Source organism: Orcinus orca, chromosome 13, assembly GCF_937001465.1.
Source record: "Orcinus orca chromosome 13, mOrcOrc1.1, whole genome shotgun sequence".
Taxonomy (NCBI): Eukaryota; Metazoa; Chordata; class Mammalia; order Artiodactyla; family Delphinidae; genus Orcinus; species Orcinus orca.
Window position 1 is genome coordinate 67,945,326 of NC_064571.1, and position 18,040 is coordinate 67,963,365.

General features: G+C 51.2%; 1 protein-coding gene across 4 annotated transcripts in view; it reads right to left on the reverse strand.

The window, feature by feature from the left end:
* Nucleotides 1-18,040, reverse strand: part of LBH (LBH regulator of WNT signaling pathway) — a 68,956-nt gene that overhangs the window by 16,897 nt on the left and 34,019 nt on the right. For 3 of the 4 annotated variants that reach the window (XM_049696349.1, XM_049696350.1, XM_049696351.1), the window contains exon 3: nt 6,296-6,398. In XM_049696349.1, coding sequence (XP_049552306.1) covers nt 6,296-6,398 — 103 coding nt within the window. Of the gene's footprint in view, nt 1-6,295; nt 6,399-8,984; nt 9,228-18,040 lie in introns of those variants that run through there. The other variant, XM_004268181.4, reaches the window with a different exon arrangement.

Genomic DNA, 18,040 nt, shown 5'->3' on the forward strand with positions numbered 1-18,040 from the left:
AGTTTACCTAAAAGGGGCTTCTGACAGTGTAAGGCAATTAATTCTAGCAGTGAGGGGACTGAGGGAGCTCCCAAACTTCCCTTGAGGTCAAAACAGGCTGGAGAAACTTTTGGAAAATATTAATTTTTTTCTAAGATAGGTCTGTGCAATGAGGGGCCCTCCCCCAGTCAAGGAATGGGGAGCAGACACAGGAGCCGATTGACTGATCAAGAATCCTCCTGAGCTGGGCTCCGGGACAAGGGAAGGGCAGGTGGCGAGGCGAGAGACAGCCGAGGGGGGCGCAGGGTCTATGAGACTGAAAAGGAACGAAGCCCCGGCAACTCTGGGCCCCGTGTGAATGAGGGCCTGTCTTCATCCTCCGAGGAGTATTTCAGGACTCGGGCCTGACAGATCATTTCAGGACATTCACTAGACACCCAGGAATAGCTCTTGGCTCCAGTCATAAGATGCGCCACCCAAACTCATCCATTTCCCTAATGGTACAATCCTCCTCTCTATCCGACCCGGGAGACTGGGTCACCATAGAGAAAATGCTGATTCTATAAAAACCCATGCCGTGGGATAGCCAAGGTGGAGGCATAATTCTCAGTTCAGGAAAGGGAGAGAGGAAGTGTCCAATCAATCATACACCATCCATTAAGCAACTACTCGCAGGACACTGTGCCCGGCATTGTGGGAACAAAGCCGTCTAAGACACAGACCCTGGGCCTGGAGAGGGTCCACACCACCGCCTGAGAGGCCTCAGGCCTAACACAGGCCCTTTGAGAGACGGCCAGGTTGTATGGCTCCAGTGTGTGTCACGTTGGCTAGGGAAGCGAAGAAAGCTTGTTCTCTCCCTGGCAGTGCTACAGACTCACTGCTGTGACCACAGTGTGTGTGTGTTGGGGAGGAACCCCATGGGAATAATTCCAGCCCTCTGCAGACCCTCACCCAGGGGCATTGCAAAACACTGAACACCATGTTTGTGTCAAGGCCTTGGGCACTGAAGGAAGGTGCTGGATCCCTCATACAAAGGAGACGTGACCTGAAACTGACGTGACCTGGGCACTGACTCAAAACAAGGCCACGCGGGGCTTCCCTGGTGGCGCAGTCGTTGAGAATCCGCCTGCCGATGCAGGGGACACAGGTTCGTGCCCCAGTCCGGGAAGATCCCACATGCCACGGAGCGGCTGGGCCCGTGAGCCATGGCCGCTGAGCCTGCGCGTCCAGAGCCTGTGCTCCGCAACGGGAGAGGCCACAACAGGGAGAGGCCCAAGTACCGCAAAAAAAAAAAAAAAAAAAAAAAGAGGCAGCACGTTCAGACACAGGCTCAACGCCACCCAAAGACATGAACTCCTTGTGCCTCTGAACCTTGTGGCCCTAACTGCCTGTTTGCCTCATGTTCTTATGAATTGTACCAAGCAGGGAGCAGGGTGGACGGGGTAGGGAGAGGAAAAAGAAAACTCACTGGGATTCCAGGAGCATGTCGTGTCTATGGGGGGACATCTCCTGCCAAGTGCTTTGGAATTTTAGCTTTATGTTTCTTCAGGGACAACTGAGGCTTTTTTAAGTCTGATGTGAAAGATGTTTTCCTGGTGACCATGGGACTTCTGTGCGCCTGCCCAGCTGGGCCTCCAAAACTCTTGAGAACATGTGGGGTACCACAGCTGGGAGTATCCAACGAGACAAGGGCACCAGGAGGAGGAGACAAAGGGAGGTGATGACTTATGCCTGGAGTGGCCTTGTGAGCGGGGGCTTGAGGGAGGCGAACAGAGACAGGTGCAGGAACCCCAGCCCATCATTGATTTCAACACCTGCATTTACATGGGTGGGAGCAAGGAGAGCCAGCCTTGGGGGTCTCATAAAGAAAGGCTCAGCAGAGAGGTGAGTGAAGAGAAAGTGTTTCCGAAGTGCTACCTGACTTTAGAGGTTCAACTGAGACTATTCTTTGAGAGAGGAGTTGCTGCTTCTGATAAAGAGCGAGGAGGGAGAGATAAAGGAGTCGTCTATTGTTGGGCCTTGGAGATGGAAGAAGCAGAGAGCTTCTATCTGGGGAGGAGCTATTCTCAGCCAACACAGTGCATTAGACCCGTCCTAATGCAGAGCTAAAAGCGAGGCTCAGACTGCAAGAAGCTAACGGCAGGGCTGTGGCAGGAGAAGGTCACCCACCACTGTCCCTTCTCCCTATCCTATAAAACGCCAGGATATCCCTCCCTCCTGTCGGGAAATGCAGGGGAAGCTCTTAAGGAAGGCCCAGAACACGGGGCACTGTGGTACATGTAGAATTAGCGCCTCTGGCTTACAGTGCATCCTCCCTGGCTCCCCTCATCTGACTGGTGGGTGGCCGTTAAATGGTAGGAGTATGAGATCAAGAACAGCAAGAGGAATACAAAAGGTGACCAGGGAGGGACGTGTATGCTGATCAGAGAGGAATTTAAAGGGCCTTGGGATGGATAAAAGTTATCAGATCTTGGTCCAGTTGCTTTAGATGGGACAGTCTTAAGTGAAAACTGGGGAGCCATATCTCTGTCTAGAACTTAGCAAGGGGGATAGAACTGCAAAAGCCTCAGCAAACTGTGCTGGGGGAAGCTAGGCAGCACAGCCCTTGGTGGTGGCAGCATCAGTGTCCACAGGCAAATGCCCAGGTCCCTTCTCCAGGCCAACTCAGGCCCAGCACGGAAGGAGACGCAGTCAGAGAGGCATTCTGAATTGCCACATTCTTAGAGTCCCTAGAGCTGGGATGGGGGAGCCTGCAAGGCAGCCACTGACCTGCTCCCCTGAATTAGGGAAAGGAAGAAGGCATTAGGCGCAGACGTTCCCATCCCAGGGGCCAGAGAACAGGAGGCTGACAGATGCAGTGTGGGAAGCGAGCTGCAGCCAGCAGGGGCAGAAATGTCCACATGGAGACCCTCCCACTCAGCCCTGTGAGCTGGCCGCCACTCCCATCCCGCCCAACATGTCCTCTACTTTCTAGTAACCATTCACTCACCCACCCCACGGGGTGTCATAATTCATGCCAAGTGAGAGAGCTGACGTGCATTGCACATACTGAATTGACTCTCCAAATAAATGTTAAAGACAAAACAAGGCACCGGCTCTGTGGATTTTTATACATGCTAACTCCCTAAGCACAAGAGACGGGCTTACCCGAAATCTTTCAGGGGATAAAAAGACATCTATCTGACCCTGAGGAGGCCCTTTAAAAATTCTAAGGCAGAAGTGAAGGTGGGCAGCTTCAGAACCAAGAGACTCAATTTAACTGAAAGCACCACCATCCATTTAGCACCTGCTCTGTGAAAGCCCAGGGCCAGCAGGCACCTTGGGTTGGGGAGGGCTGCAGGAGGGGTGATTGATGGCTGATGGGCACAAAGAGGGAATAAGTCATCCCCTGCCCTCGGACACATGGGCAGGGAGAAGGTCAGGCAGGACCACGGCAGCATCATTTAAGCACAAATGCCACAGGTGCTGGAGAAGAAGGAGATCACATCTGGGGCAGAGAAATCAGGAAAGCTTCCTTCTGGGTAGGTCTGGAAGGTGGGGGAACAACTGACAAATTCCAGTGTGCCTATTTATTTTATGACCTTGTTTCAAGGTCAAACCACAAGTCTGAGATTCTATTTCAACTGCCAAGTTGGGATTGATGTCTCCTTCCCACTTTTAGTTCCTTGGAAAAGCAGGTCGCAGTAAAAGCCATGTACTATTATTACCCTCAGGAGGAATGCCAAGAACAGAGTTCAAAGATCTCCTGCCCCCAGAGCCAAGCCTAGCCTGAGCATGTACAATGGACAGGCTCCAGCCAAGTGCAGCCCCAGCCAATCCCCAGAGCTCTGGTGGGAATGTGTTTAATTGGATGGCACTGGCTTTGAGTGGGCCCAGAAAATACCGGTCTCATGACAATTGGCAGACCAGTTCGCTGCACAGCCCTGCGCCTGGCTGAAACAGGGGCAAGCCAAGGGGTATCTGAAGGTGCAACAAAATTAGAGGTGGAAGTGTCCTCTCAAAGTCTCTTTCAAGGCCCAGCCCCAGTCTGACCTCCTTCTCCCAAGCCTTTAGATTGCCACACATCCCTGGACTGACCGTAGCTTTCATATTGCTCCACCAGATGGCCTGTGTTCCAGTTATGTACATGCTAGTTTCCCACGTGAGCCCTGGACCCTTCCTACAATGCCCAGCATAGCATGTTACGTACAGCAAGTGTCCAATAAATACCGCTTGCTTGACGATAACCACCTCTCTCCCCTTTCTCTTCACGAGGCAACCAGAAGACCTTTCTGAAATCTTGTGACAGAGTGCTTTGAAGTTCTAGGTAAGATATTTTGGAACTGTGCAGTAGTCCCCACTCAGGTAGCAGGGCAGATTTCCTGAGAGGCTGTGAAAACTGGGCCCTAAGTCTAGCACCACAAAGGAAGATTTGAGGGCCCTTTTCTTAGGCAGCATTGAGTTATCTTAGGAACCCAGAGGTGATTTTATTTTCCTCCTGCCGTGGCAGCCCCAATTCAGCTGTCCTCACCCAGCACTGCAGCCCCTTCTAGGGTCATGACCTGTTCTTACCCTCAGATCCAGCGGAATGGGCTGAAGGTCAAGAAAACTGCCCTGTAGGACCTGGTCCTTTATCCTGGAACACGTTCAAAAGGAGAATATCAAAAAGCACACACAGACATACTGATGACTGTGTTTGGAAAGGTTTTGTGATGGAAATCTAAAACCCAGAACTGAAAAAACAAAAAAAACAAAAAACACCTCACCTGTAACCACAAAGAGATTCAGTCTGATTCAGTGGCTTGGAAACTGGTATCCAAAAACACCCCAGCTGGTAGGTCAGGAAACTTCTACCCTCCCACAGGCTGTGGGGCTTTCAATTGTCTCTCTCAGACCCACTCTGAGGGTGGAAGGTACAAAACCAACCAGGAAAGGGTATTTTCCCCCTCCCTCTGAATCCCCTCAGCCTACCTGAATACTTATTTCCAGCCAGCAAAAGGGGCTTGGCCATTTTGACACACAACAAAGGGGCCTTCTCTAACCTCCCAAGTGTGTCTGAGGTGACTCTTGCTGTCACCTGCCAAATTACCTTACCCAACCTTAGCTTTCATCTCAGCTCTCTTTGATCACCCTCCCTCCATCACACCCACCCAGCTTTCTATTTTCTCTTCCTTCACAAAACAAATGCCCCTGGAATGGTTCTAAGGCAGAACAAGTCTAGATTCTAGCCAAGAGCCAACCTCAAGGCACAGACACATGATACATCAGAAGAGCAAGGTTTTGGAGTTCGAGACTCAAGTCATCCACTCAGTCTGAGCCTGTTTCCTCATCTGTGAAACAGAACAAAAATTCCCATCTCAGTGCCCACGGTCAAGAGTGAATGAGTAACATTTGTAAAGTGCATGGCCCATAGCCACATTCAGTTAATATCTGCTGAATGAGCCCATCACACTTCATTCATCTTCCCCGGCCAGCCATCCTACACAATTTCCCTAGCTCCGAGATCTTCCCTTAAGAACAGACTCTTTCCTCCCCTGAAGGTAATAACGTAGGCACTCTTCTTGGAAATCTGAAAACAGTTCACTGCTTCGGCGCTATCTGGAGGTCTCTGCAGCGGGCTGTGGGCAGTGGAAAGTGAACGGCAGGCCAGAATCTGAATGGGCTGAGAATCTGAAGGTGTTACTTAGACCACTTTTTTGGTCCTTATATACTCTGGATCCACCACACAGCATAATCTCTATGCTGGATCCTGGCAATAACATCCCTGAGACAGCTACCCTTCTGGGAAAGGTCTCTTCAACTCTAAGTAGTTTGAACATTAACCCTGTTGGAATCAGTTGGTCAACCATCAACCAGAGGAAGAAAGCAGCATTTGACACAGCAATGCCTCCACCAGACTACCCTTCCCCATAAGCTGCCCCTCACAGCAATGTTGCTACTGCCCAAGACTTGGGTGGGAAGGGAAGTTCTGATCTGAACTGACTGCACATTATCACTTCCCCCTTTGCCACCACGAAGGGGAGAGTCCACAGCAGCCAGGATGACTAATTAATAACATCAGCTCATGCTTCCTGAACGCTTACTGCCTCCCAGGTACTGTGAATGCCTTATCCATGTCATCTCATCATGTTGAATCTTCACCACAATTCTGTGAAGTAAGGACTCTTGTTGCCCCATTTTACAGATTAAGAAACCGAGGCTTACTGGCATTAGGGGACTTTCTCAAGGGCGCATAGCTCTTACAAACAGCACGGGGATACAGAACCAAGTCTGCCTCCAGCCCCAACAAAAGACACTAGGCTCTAAGGAACCAGAAGGAAGCCAGTACTGAACTTACCTGATAGGAAAGGCCATCCTTTCGGGGGCTGAGGCCTATTTCCTCCATGGATGGGGTGTTCATCATCACCTCAGTCATCTCGGCTGATCTCAGATAGTCAGGGCTGCCAAGAAACCCAGAGCAAAAGTCAACAAACACACGCACTTTCACATGCCTACTCTCAGTGCCTTCTGCTGTTAAATTAGAGGACTGCCTGGAAGCAGGATGAGAGGTGTCCAAAACAGAACTCGCTGAAAAACGAGCTCATGCCCCGAGGAAGCACCTTACAAGCCTAGAGCATCAGGGCTCTCAACCTCCACCAACAAAGCTCCTTGTCTGAAAACCGCTCTGGCAAACCTCCTCTTCCCTCCTCTCCTGTACTAGTCCCTACTGGCACAGAGCGACTCTGGATTTTCTTTTAAGTGACAGAACTAGAAAAAAAAAAAAACAGTAAGTAGCTGAGGCCGTCTATCTATATTAAAACCAATTCAACCCGTCTCTAGGGGAACTGAATATTATCATTACATAATGATAACAGGTCAACCTCAGAGAAACCAAGTTCGATAATGCTGCCTTCCTAAATTTCTCTCTGTGTCTCTGGTGTTCCTTTTTGCAAAATGTCCCACTTAAAGCCCCAAAGGGTCAGCTTTCTGAAAGCTTCACATCTGCCATCCAACCTCCTTCTCTAGCCCCAGCCACAGCAGCTGCAAGCTCACAGCTTGAAAAACATCCCCTGGATTAAAAGCCTTAAGGATGCCCGGACTCTGACTGCAAAGGAAATTTCCAGAGGGGCCAAGCTGGCCCACCAATGGCTGACATGTGAAAGTGCTTTGTACTCTGTAAGCAGGATACAAATGTTCCATTATCCTCACACAAGCCATGGGCACGTACAGGGTCCCGAATGTGTAATGCCAAATAGCACATACCAAAGTCAGTGTACTCCCTACCCAACAGGCAATATTTTCACCATCATGCCTTTACACATGGTTAAAAAAAAAAAAAAATGTAGGGTAGGGCTTAGAAAGACTGTATCTAAGGAAACAGGGGTACCAAACTCTTCTTCATTTTACAGCTACTACATAGAGTAGAAATGGCACAGGAGTTGGAAACAGAAGCAATAGGTTCTGGTCCAAGCTATGCCACTCAAGTGCTGTGTGATCTTGAACAGGTCGTATAACCTCTCTGAGCTGCAGATGTGCTGTTAGTCTGTTACCATGATGCTAATAATGCATATCTCACAGCTATGGTAAAGGACTAATCTCTGGGGGGGAAAGCATTGCAAACTATGAAATGCCAATCAACTGTAAAATAATACCAAACCTTAATCTCTCAGGGGACAATAACCCTGATGAGTCTGAACACCATTTTGGCAAGTTTTGAGTGGCCAGGGGCACACAGCCTCCACTGCCTTCCAAGTCTCACCCGTATGGTACCTGGAGGTGGGAGGGAAGGAGAGCTCAGAGGAGAGAGGTACGCAAGCCTCCGGGGTGAGGAAATTTTTACTTTGTTTTGAGAGTTCAGTCTCCTCTCTAAACAGAGACGGGCTGGATTGGGGGAGGGGAGACTAAAAGAAGATGCTAGGCTTCCGGGCAAGTTTAGGGTCAGGAGCTAGGACTCCAAAGTCAGTTTCCCCCTGGGTTACGGAGAGGCTACTGCCCACCCCCAACGTAACGGGCCAGAAGAGCGCCCACCGGGCTCTCGCCAGGCTCTTAGCCAGGTGTCCGGGCGTTCGCTCCTCGCTCCCGGCTGTGGCGCGGGGCCGAAAAGTTGAAGCAAGAAGCATGAACTTTCCGGTATCTGAGCTGAGCAGGACTGCGCGGACATGGAGCCTGCGGGGCCGGGCTCTCCACGCCCGCACCTGGAAGCGAGCTCCAGGCCGCCAGCGCTCGCCCCCCGACAGCTCTTCCTCTTCCCCAGAGCAGGAAGGAAGCAGCAGACGGTGCGCAAGTCCCAGCGGCCGTGGGCCTCGCTCTTCAACGAGGCGGGCGCCCGGGGCGCATCCCTCCCAGCCCCGATACCCGGTCGGGTGCAACCTCCGCCTCCCCCCACCCGGCCCGGGCTCCTTCCCGGCGGGCCCGGTGAGGGCGGCTCCTCCCCAACCCGGGCCCCCATCAAGGCGCGTCGGGTTTAGGGTCTATGGAGAGAAAAGGGATCGAGAGGGTGCAGCGAGGAACTGTGCTGCTGCCTGTGGCTTCAGTCGGGTTACGTGTGGGGAGAGCGTTTTCCCTCACCCCTCGGAGCTCTGCAAAAGCCGCCGCTGCACCAGCTCAGCCCCGCTGCCGCCGGCCTCGACGCCAAGACTTGCATGCAAACAAAAAGGAAAAGGGGAGGGGCCCGGGGAGAGCAGGAGCCCCCTACGCCAGGCAGGGCGCGCGCCTCCCGCAGCCCTCCGCGAAGGGGCTTTTATTAGCCGGGTTCAGCCGTGACCCCTGGTTCTCCCCCGACCCCACTACGGCCGTACGCACACCCTCCCAGCCGTAACTTAAGTGAGAGCTTCGAGTTCACTTCCTTTGTCTGGATGCTCTCAGCGCCACCTCCCCACCCCCACCTTTGCAACCTTGACGTTGACTCCTGCTCCGGCTTGGGCGGCGGATTAGTGCCCGGCGCCCGCGCCACCCACTGCCCTCGCACAGAGCAGGCACGAGCAGGCGCCCGGGCCCCGCAGCCACGGCCGCGAGACGGATGCCCGCCGAGGGCGCAGGATACTCACCAGTGAATGGGGAAATATACAGACATGAAGTCCTAGGGGAGCCTGACCCACGCCCTTGTGATTTAAACACGGTCACTGCGTCTCGGGTAAGGATGTCACGGGCGCAGACAGGCGCGGCAGGCTGCCGAGTGTGGGCACTGGGCGTTCGCCGGTCCGCCTCCCGGAGACAGCCCCACTGCCAGCAGCGTCGGCAAAGCAGACGGAGCTCTCGGCTCTCCACCGAGCTCGCGGCCCCACAAAGAGCCCAGGAAGCCGTATTTATAGGGGCGGGGGCGGGGCTCGGCTCCGGGAGGCCCCGCCCCCCCTCGCCCACTCCTGGAATAACGTCACCAAAATCATGAATGGCTTCGGCGCTCGCAGCTCCCGCTGGCGGCGGCTCGGGGGCGCGCTCGGCTCTGCTACCCGAGGGCAGTGGTTTGCTGCAGCTTCTAGCCCGGCCCCCACCCCACGACTCACACACTCAAACACGCGCGTGGCCACGCGCGCGCGCACACACACGCACGCAAGGGGACCGGAGTTCAATGTCAACGCTACTTCAGACCTACAATCCCGCGGGCGTTGGCGCCCCGCGCCCCTCTCCCTGCACACACCTCTGGGGCCGGGTGGGGGGGTACTTGGGGGCAGAGGACCGTGGTGTGAGGAGGGCGCCGGGGCCCGCTCCGGACGTGACCGCTCGGCGCGGGGGCGGGCGCCATCCCTCAACCAGTGCCCTCTTTTGTACCCACTCGCCGTCCCCGGCCCACACCTCGGGATCCCTCTTCAGCGTACATCCCCCAAACTAGGCCTTCCCCTGACATCCTCGCCCGTGGCACCTGGATTGCTGCGCCCGAGACGCGTCTCTTCTATCCCTGGGAAGATGCGTGCAAATGAGAGCACAGCTAAAAAAAAGGCAGTGGGAAGGTGGGAGGGGACGCGGAGCTGCGGGACCGAGTGCCCGCGGGGGTCACGTTAGCTTGCAAGGGACTGGTCTGCAGCCCTGAGAGCCGTGGAGGGTGCGCGAAAGGATGTGGTGTCGTCGTAGGGTTTTTCCATTGGACACATACACACCCGAGCCGTGGCGGGGGAACGGGGGTGCTGGAGGACGCCGCACAAGCACATCCCACCAGCCTTGGCTCCCAGATCTCCTCCAAGAAGAAGAAACAAAGAGCTTCAGCCGAACCCCTCCCACACTGCCCGGGAATTGCAACGCCGGGAGTCCCTCCGTGCGGTCAGGCTGCGCAGCCCCCAGAGCAGGGATGGGAGTCTGCCCCTCTGTGGCTGGAGTGCGTTGCTTCACACCTCTGCCACAGAGACTCCTGTAAAATGGCTTTATAACCCTGACTTAAGTGTGTACTGGGGACAGAGGAAGTCTATGTGTGTGTGTGTGGAGGGGGGAGGAGGGGTGACAGGGGGAGGACGGTATCCAAAACTAGGCAAAATGAAGTGTGCACTGAAGTCAGCTCTTTGAAAGATAGTGAATGTATTGAATCCATATATATGCGCTTAAAAGTAGAAACATCAGGTTTATCTCAGGTAAAGGAGGATAGGATTAATGGTGAGGGTTTAACAGTGGCAGGGCCATGAGGAGGCACTCATAATTTGATCAGCCCTCTCAAGCCAACCCAAATAAAAATAATCGCTAAGAATTGACAAGAATAATTAAATTAAAACTAACTTTGCTATTTTTAGTCATTCATATATACAACCTGAATAAAAACAGTGAACTTCCAATGAAAATGCAGCTTCAAGATCAGCCCCCTAGGGACTTCCCCGGTGGCTCAGTGGTTAAGAATCCACCTGCCAATGCAGGGGACACAGGTTCGAGCCCTGATCCGGGAGATCCCACATGCCGCGAAGCAGCTAAGCCTGTGTGCCACAACTGCTGAGCCTGAGTTCTAGAGCCCGTGCTCCGCAACAAGAGAAGCTACCGCAATGAGAAGCCCGCGCACCACAACGAAGAGTAGCCCCCGCTCGCCACAGCTAGAAAAAGCCTGAGTGCAGCAACAAAGACCCAACGCAGCCAAAAAATAAAATAAAATAAAATAAAATTAAAAAGATCAGCCCCCTAGTTGCTCCCTCCAACCAGAGAAATTCAGGAGCTTCTCGTCACCCCCATCTCCACTCCCTCCCCACAAGATAAATCAGAAATTGATTTGTGCTTCTAAGTACCACCTCCATTCTGCTCCTCTGGAGGTACTGTCCTGATGGAGGGCGATGATGCTTCTGTGGACAGGTGCCATGGTGGGGTGGGGATTCCAGGTGTGAGGTTACTGCCGCCAGGGGACTCTGTTTGTGCCTTGGGTGTAGGGTGGGGAAGCTTCTCAAAGGGTGGGTGTGACATGTCATCTACTCCACCAAAGGAGAAGCCAGTGCTTGGAGAACTGGTTTCCAGGCTGGACTTTCTGGGGCACTTAGAGGAGAGTGCCTGAGCTAGAGCCTGGGTGAGCAGAACTGATGCCTTCTGCCATCTCTCCCTCCCCAGTAGCAACCCGTGGCAAGGCCTGGCATGAAAGACTGTCTCACCACTATTACACCAACAGCCGTGCATTACATCTTTGTGATTATTGCTTTGTGAAACTTTCAAAACTCAGAAAGCTACCCACACACACACACCCCTTAGTGTCAAAATGGCCTCATTTTTGAGAAGAGGATGGGAAGTAAGGCCTCCATCAGCAGATATCTGGCCTATCGGGCCTCTGGAAAAATTTCCTACGTTGGAGAACACTGAGGTAATTATCTTATGCTCCTCTTGGGGAAAATTTGTATTAATGCCAATTTTAGCTAAATTTCACCTCCGTCAGTAGGATGCAGTTGAAAGTAAGCCTTGAGTTGGGACCCCAAATCTATAGTTTCTGTTTCCCCTCTGGGTCCCCATGACACATTCATTCATTTGAAAACATGGGAAGCATAGGGCTAAACTTTTATACAACTATAACAAATATAACATTTCTCAATCCGAATACTCTCTATAGCACCTGGCAGGTTTTCAAAACATTTCCATGATCTCAACTTTCAAAAGAATGTAGAAAGATTACCATAGCACAACTTTACAAATATGCCAACAGAAGCTGAAATAAATGAAGGGGGTTTCCAAGGATCATACCGCCACTCTACTACATTGCTGTGGGGCACTGTGTTTCCTTCATCTCTCTAAAGACACAGGTTATTTTAACCTGCAGACTGACCATTTCTTCCCGATACCCCATGAGATAGGTTTCTATCTCTGCTTTCTTTGAATAAATGAAGAAACAGAAACACAAACGAATGAAGTTGCACTGAGCTGCAGAAACTTAGAGCTGAAAGAGACTTTCCAAATCACCGAGTCCAGTCTCCTCATTTTACAGGTGAGAAGACATCGAAGATTAAGTGGCATGTCCAAGGTCGCCAGGCTATTAAGTGGTATTGATGGAACCTGAACGCAGGCCTTCAAACTGCTGGTCAAATGTTCTTTCCACGACAACCCCACGCCTTGCATTGCACTTGCCAGGAAGTCAGCAACAGAAGTCAAACACACGACCCGGTCTCTTGAAACCCCCTGAGTCCACCACCACCATTTATTGAGCATTTACTATGTGCAGACCAGGGAACTAAATACGTTTCCGTAGTCCCTTCTCCTACCTTTGTCCCCAGGAACTAGAAAGTTGAATTGCAATTCTGCTTCGATAAAAATCCAAGTGTAATGAGAACTTTACAACTTGAAAAATCCAAGTTGTAATGCTTTCCAACATTACATAAATCCAGTTTCCCAGCTCCTTCTCACTCTCACCTAAAATAAGAGTTAAAAAAAAGAATAAAGGTACTGAGCTTTATATCTCAGACACCACTATGCCATGTATGCAGGACACGTCTCTAATTACTCATTGAGTAAAAAAGTCTCCATCCACATTCATTTAGCAACATATTCCCACACTTTATGTCCCTTCTGCCTTTGCAAAAAGGCAGTATTGCTCGCAATTTGCCTAGTAGTGGTGAAGCTGGTTCTTGGGTTAGCTAGAAGGGACTTCACAAAGTAAGTTTGTTGAGATACATTCACATCTGTTAGAACACTTATGCCTCACAAACAACTTTAAGACAGAGGCACTATTGCCCCATTTTAGAGCTGAAAAAAGAGGTTCTGAGAGGTTAAGTAACGTGACTCTCAAATGGCTCAACTAAAATTTGACTCTGGGGCTTGTTGGTTCTAAAGCCTATATTTTCCCCACAATGCGACATTTATCCTCCCCTCTGTGGCTTTGTTTGTTTTAACAGCTAATCTATAAACTGAATACACAGGTGTTGATTCCAATAGCAAAGATCAGGACTACTTTGTGACCATCCAGTGGGGTAGTAGGGCTGGCAGAATAAAATTTCCCACCCTGGGAATCTAGGAATTTCTCAAACTATCAGTCAAAGGCTTGGGGTTAAAAAAAAAAAAAAAAAAAGTGAGTGGGAGAAAGGGAGTTTCTAGCCAATTTTTCAGTGAAATTCATTTGAGTATATAAGAAATCTGAAAGGCAAGAATGTGTGTGGGTTGATGTGAGGATGAAATGAGATAATGTTATGAAAACACTTGGTAAGTTGGAAAGCACTGAGCAGATGCACGGCTTGTTTTTAAGATGTGGAGGGGGAGGAAAGAAGGGGTTCGGCAGACATGATTGCATCTGCTTCAGTTTTTCACTTATTTCAACCACAGACTGCCCCATTTTCCCCTGGAGCCCCTTGACTGAAGTTTCCAGCTTTTGTGGGGCAGACATCAGAGGCAAGCAGTGAAGCTCTGCCTGGTGGGCACTGCTGTGGTGCCAGAGTCCTAGCAGCTCCCCTCACACCCCATGGAGTTTTCGGTGCCTCCCAGCAAGCGTTCAGCTGGGTTCTGGGCACACGATGAATGAGCGGGCCTGAGAGTGTGGGCACGCTCTCCCACCTCGGCCGTTAAGGAATTAGCAGTCCATGACACAGAGCAACCCAAACCCACCAGACAGAATCCTCTAGCCTTCCACTGACTTTGCTCTAAGTCCTCAGCAAGTTGTGTAAACTCTCTGTCTCAGACTCCTAAAGCAATAAGGCAGGCAATAGCGTCTCTTTTTAGCTCTCAGGGCACTAATAAGGCTGAGAGAAGTTGCTTTAATAAATGCTCAAGGGCGAAGTGCTCTGCATCCTATCATCAGAGCCCTGCAGCCCAGTATGAAGCCCGTGGATGCTCTTGCCCTGTGCATCTCACGAGGAGCCTCCACCGTTCTGCCCAGAACGTTCTCACCCCCAAAAGAAGCCTGGGATCTGGCAGCCCATGAACTCTTGCCTTCCCAAATATCAAAGAGATTTCAGCCCTGGCTTATTCTTTATTTCTATCAAGGGGGCTTTGAACCAAAGGGATTTTTTCAGAGAAAGAAAACTCTATGGAATCTTTAGGGTCCAGGCTCTTAAAAGAAAACACTAAAACTGGAACCAGTTCAAGGCTCTCGTGTCCAATTAAGGAAATACTCACATTCCTGTCCTGGCTCTGGCCCTAGCGTGCTTTCTCTCTTTCCACATCTACACAGGAATGTACTTTAACAGCCAGAAAAGAGGTTACTATCACCAGGACACAGATCATATAGCAGAGGGCTCCTCGGGGTGGACTCCAGCAGGCTGATACCTTCCTCGAATTAGACAAAGAGCACAGACCACAGAACAATCCAAATTCCCTTCATATCACCCTATCCCCCGCCATTTCACCCACACCTCTGGACCAGAGAAACTCCATGGCTCCTGGGGGGTTAGGAAAAAAGAGAAAAACACTTACAATAGTTTCTTGTGAAGAAAAGCACTTTCAGTTTTCTTTTCAAATATACAGGATGTCAGCTAGCTTCCTCCAGGGCCAGCTGTGTCCCTCTTGATTTCACACCCACTGTTCCTCCTTGGAGGAACAAGCAGTGAATTATGCACGCTGAGCAGCTCCTTCTGAAGGCCTCTGCCAACTCTGTAACCCAAGCTAACACCAGCTCACTGGAGTCCCCCGTGTACTTCACACCCACATGGTGCCCAGCCTTGGGATCAGATAGCTGGGTCCATATTACACCTTCCTGACCTTTCAACAACAATTCTACCAACAGGTAGAATTAAGGAGGTATTGAGCACCTACTACATGCCAGATGGTGGAGTTCCAAGGAATTATTTTAGGAGGTCTTTAGTTCTCTCCCATCTCCATCACCCCCAAAACCATCTCAAATAGACACACACACTATGTGATAATAGGGGGTCTGATGGGCCAACACAGCTCTAAGACGAATCACTAAATTGTTTTAGCGATCCCCTAAATAATTGTAAAGCCGAATAAAAACAGCACGTGTGCTATGTAAGTACCGTTTGCATATAAAAACCCGAGCCTCTGTGATTTGATTGAAATAAAACTAAATGTGTTGTCCTCCTCCAAAAAACAAAAAACAAAACAAAAACAAAAAAGCCCTAGCCTCTACCCTTCCTACCAGATTTTCCATCCCTGAGTTCCCTTTATAAAGAAATCAGGGGTTGCCTCTGGTGCTTGGCATGGTGTCCGTCACTGGGGAGATTGGGAGATGCCAGCCCCTCTAGGACCATCTGACAGCTGTTGTGATAGAGATGTGAGCATGGGGGGTGTCGTGATTACTCTTGTCCTGGGGAGAAGGGTGCTGACTACCAGAATATAAATTCTGCAAGGGCAAGGATTGAGTCTGTTTTGTTTACTGCTGTACCTTTACCACCTGGAAGGGTGCCTGGCACATGGTAGGCACTCAAGAAATAGTTGTTGAATAAATGAATGGTATCAGGAGAAGCGAAAGGGAAAGGATGCTACTGAGCTGGCCTCAAAGGATGGGTAAAAGCCAGAGAAAGGCGATGCTAGCAACAAGAACAGCATAAGCAAAGACCCAGGGGTGAGAAAGTGCCAGGGTGTGTTGGGAACCAGGAGTGAGCAAAAGAATCTAGAGCTTGGCGGGGGGGGGGACACTGGAGGCCCCTAGGCTCCAAGTCTGCATGTGAAATGCAATACTTATTTGTTAGGAAAGGGCCTTGTGCTCAGCCGCATGGGCTGTGCACCAAATTTCTGGCAGGAAAAATGTCTGGAACTTCTGTTAGCCAAACCAGTCCAGTTTTCCTCACCTCTACATTATTTGAGTTAACATCAGCATTTCTCCTCCAGTTGGGTGGGGCCTAAGCAGAAGTGTTAAGTAGGTCAGATTGAATTTATGTGAATCGTGTCTTCTGAGACTTCCCCTTTCCATCTCCTCTTGTTTCACACCTTTTTTCTGACCCGCCTCAGGCACCCACTGATCTCAAGAAACCCATGCTCCCTCCTACATATTGGCCTTCCAAACTCCAAAGCCATCTTTTTTTCTTTTCCAAAGAAAAGTCCAGTCTTCAACGCCCTAATGTCAGGCAGCTGCCAAGCAAGTGAACTTGATCTGCCAAATTCACACTATTGTGAGAACGACATGCTCACAGTACCTCCAGGGTCTCCAACTAATAGTGCCATTTCAGGCAGGCTGAGTGGGTGAGAGGGAAGATCTCTGTGGTCCCGGAGCCTGGAGTATGGTTGATGGTCGGAGGCTGAGGGGAAACCATGCCCTGAGAGGACAGAGAAGGAAGTGAACCTCTCAGAAGGGCTCGTGGGTGCAACCATGGGCACAATAGAAAATGACTTTCCTAGTCGGTCACAGCCCTTCTGGAGGGATCTGATGGGAATCTTTGACCCCAGCTCGAATCTGACGACAGCATTGGAGCAGATTAACGCCAGTGATCAATGGGGAGGGGTATAAAAAGTCTGGGCAGATCATTTTCTTCCTTCCTTTGTACTAAGAAGGGACGGAGTTTTAGACCAAAGGATACTTCTCCAAGTGGACCCCAGGCACCCAGCACCCTTGCCCAGGCCAGGCCAAGCAGCCCACGTGTGCACCAGGAGAGGTGGCCTTGACATCACTGCTGAAGTCCTGCACCAGTGTGAGCAAAGCTGATGACAGGTCGTGATGGCGAGGAAGGCCAAATGCCCTTTCACATGCTTGATGAGGCCCTGGGGCGTCAGAGGCTTCCATGAAGGGTTTCTAAGCCTTGCGAGTGGACGGCGTGGCACATGGGCTCGGGCAGAGCCGGGGACAGTACTGCTCACCAGCTACTGAGGACAGTGGGGCAGCTGGCCCCCACGTCCTCCACCCCCGACCCTGACATCAAAGCCTGAACTGCAGGACCCTTGCCTTGCATCTCCACCTGCCTTCTGAGAGAGCACCTGGCTGTCTCCTTCCTCATCACCCTGGCATACTCTTTTTTTTTTTTTTTTTTTTGCGGTACGCGGGCCTCTCACTGTTGTGGCCTCTCCCGTTGCAGAGCACAGGCTCCGGACGCGCAGGCTCAGCGGCCACGGCTCACGGGCCCAGCCGCTCCGCGGCATGTGGGATCTTCCCGGACCGGGGCACGAACCCGCGTCCCCTGCATCGGCAGGCGGACTCTCAACCACTGCGCCACCAGGGAAGCCCTGGCATCCTCTTAAGAAAGGAAAATCAGGGCTTCCCTGGTGGCGCAATGGTTAAGAATCCACCTGCCAATGCAGGAGACACGGGTTTGAGCCCTGGTTCAGGAACATCCCACATGCTGCGGAGCAACTAAGCCCGTGCGCCACAACTACTGAGCCTGCGCTCTAGACCCGCAAGCCACAACTACTGAGCCCGCGTGCCACAGCTACTGAAGCCCGCGCACCTAGACCCTGTGCTCCATAACAAAAGAAGCCACCACAATGAGAAGCCCGCGCACCGCAACAAAGAGTAGACTCTACTCGCCACAACTAGAGAAAGCCTGCACACAGCAACCAGGACCCAGTGTAGCCAAAAATAAATAAATTAAATAAATAAATTTAAAAAAAAGAAAGAAAAAGAAAGGAAAACCAGAAATAGGGAAGGAGACCCTCCTGAGGCTGTTTTCTAACTTCACTCTTTAATGCCCTGATGTTACTATTGAAAAAAGCTAGAGCATTCCAGTCTTTCAGGAGGCTGGGGGCGGGCGGCCCCCGCCCCTAGCCACAGGCTTTTTTTTATTTAGGGGTAGTTGGAGAACCCAACTGAAAGCCCTGACCCACTTCACTTCCTGTTCCTCACTGG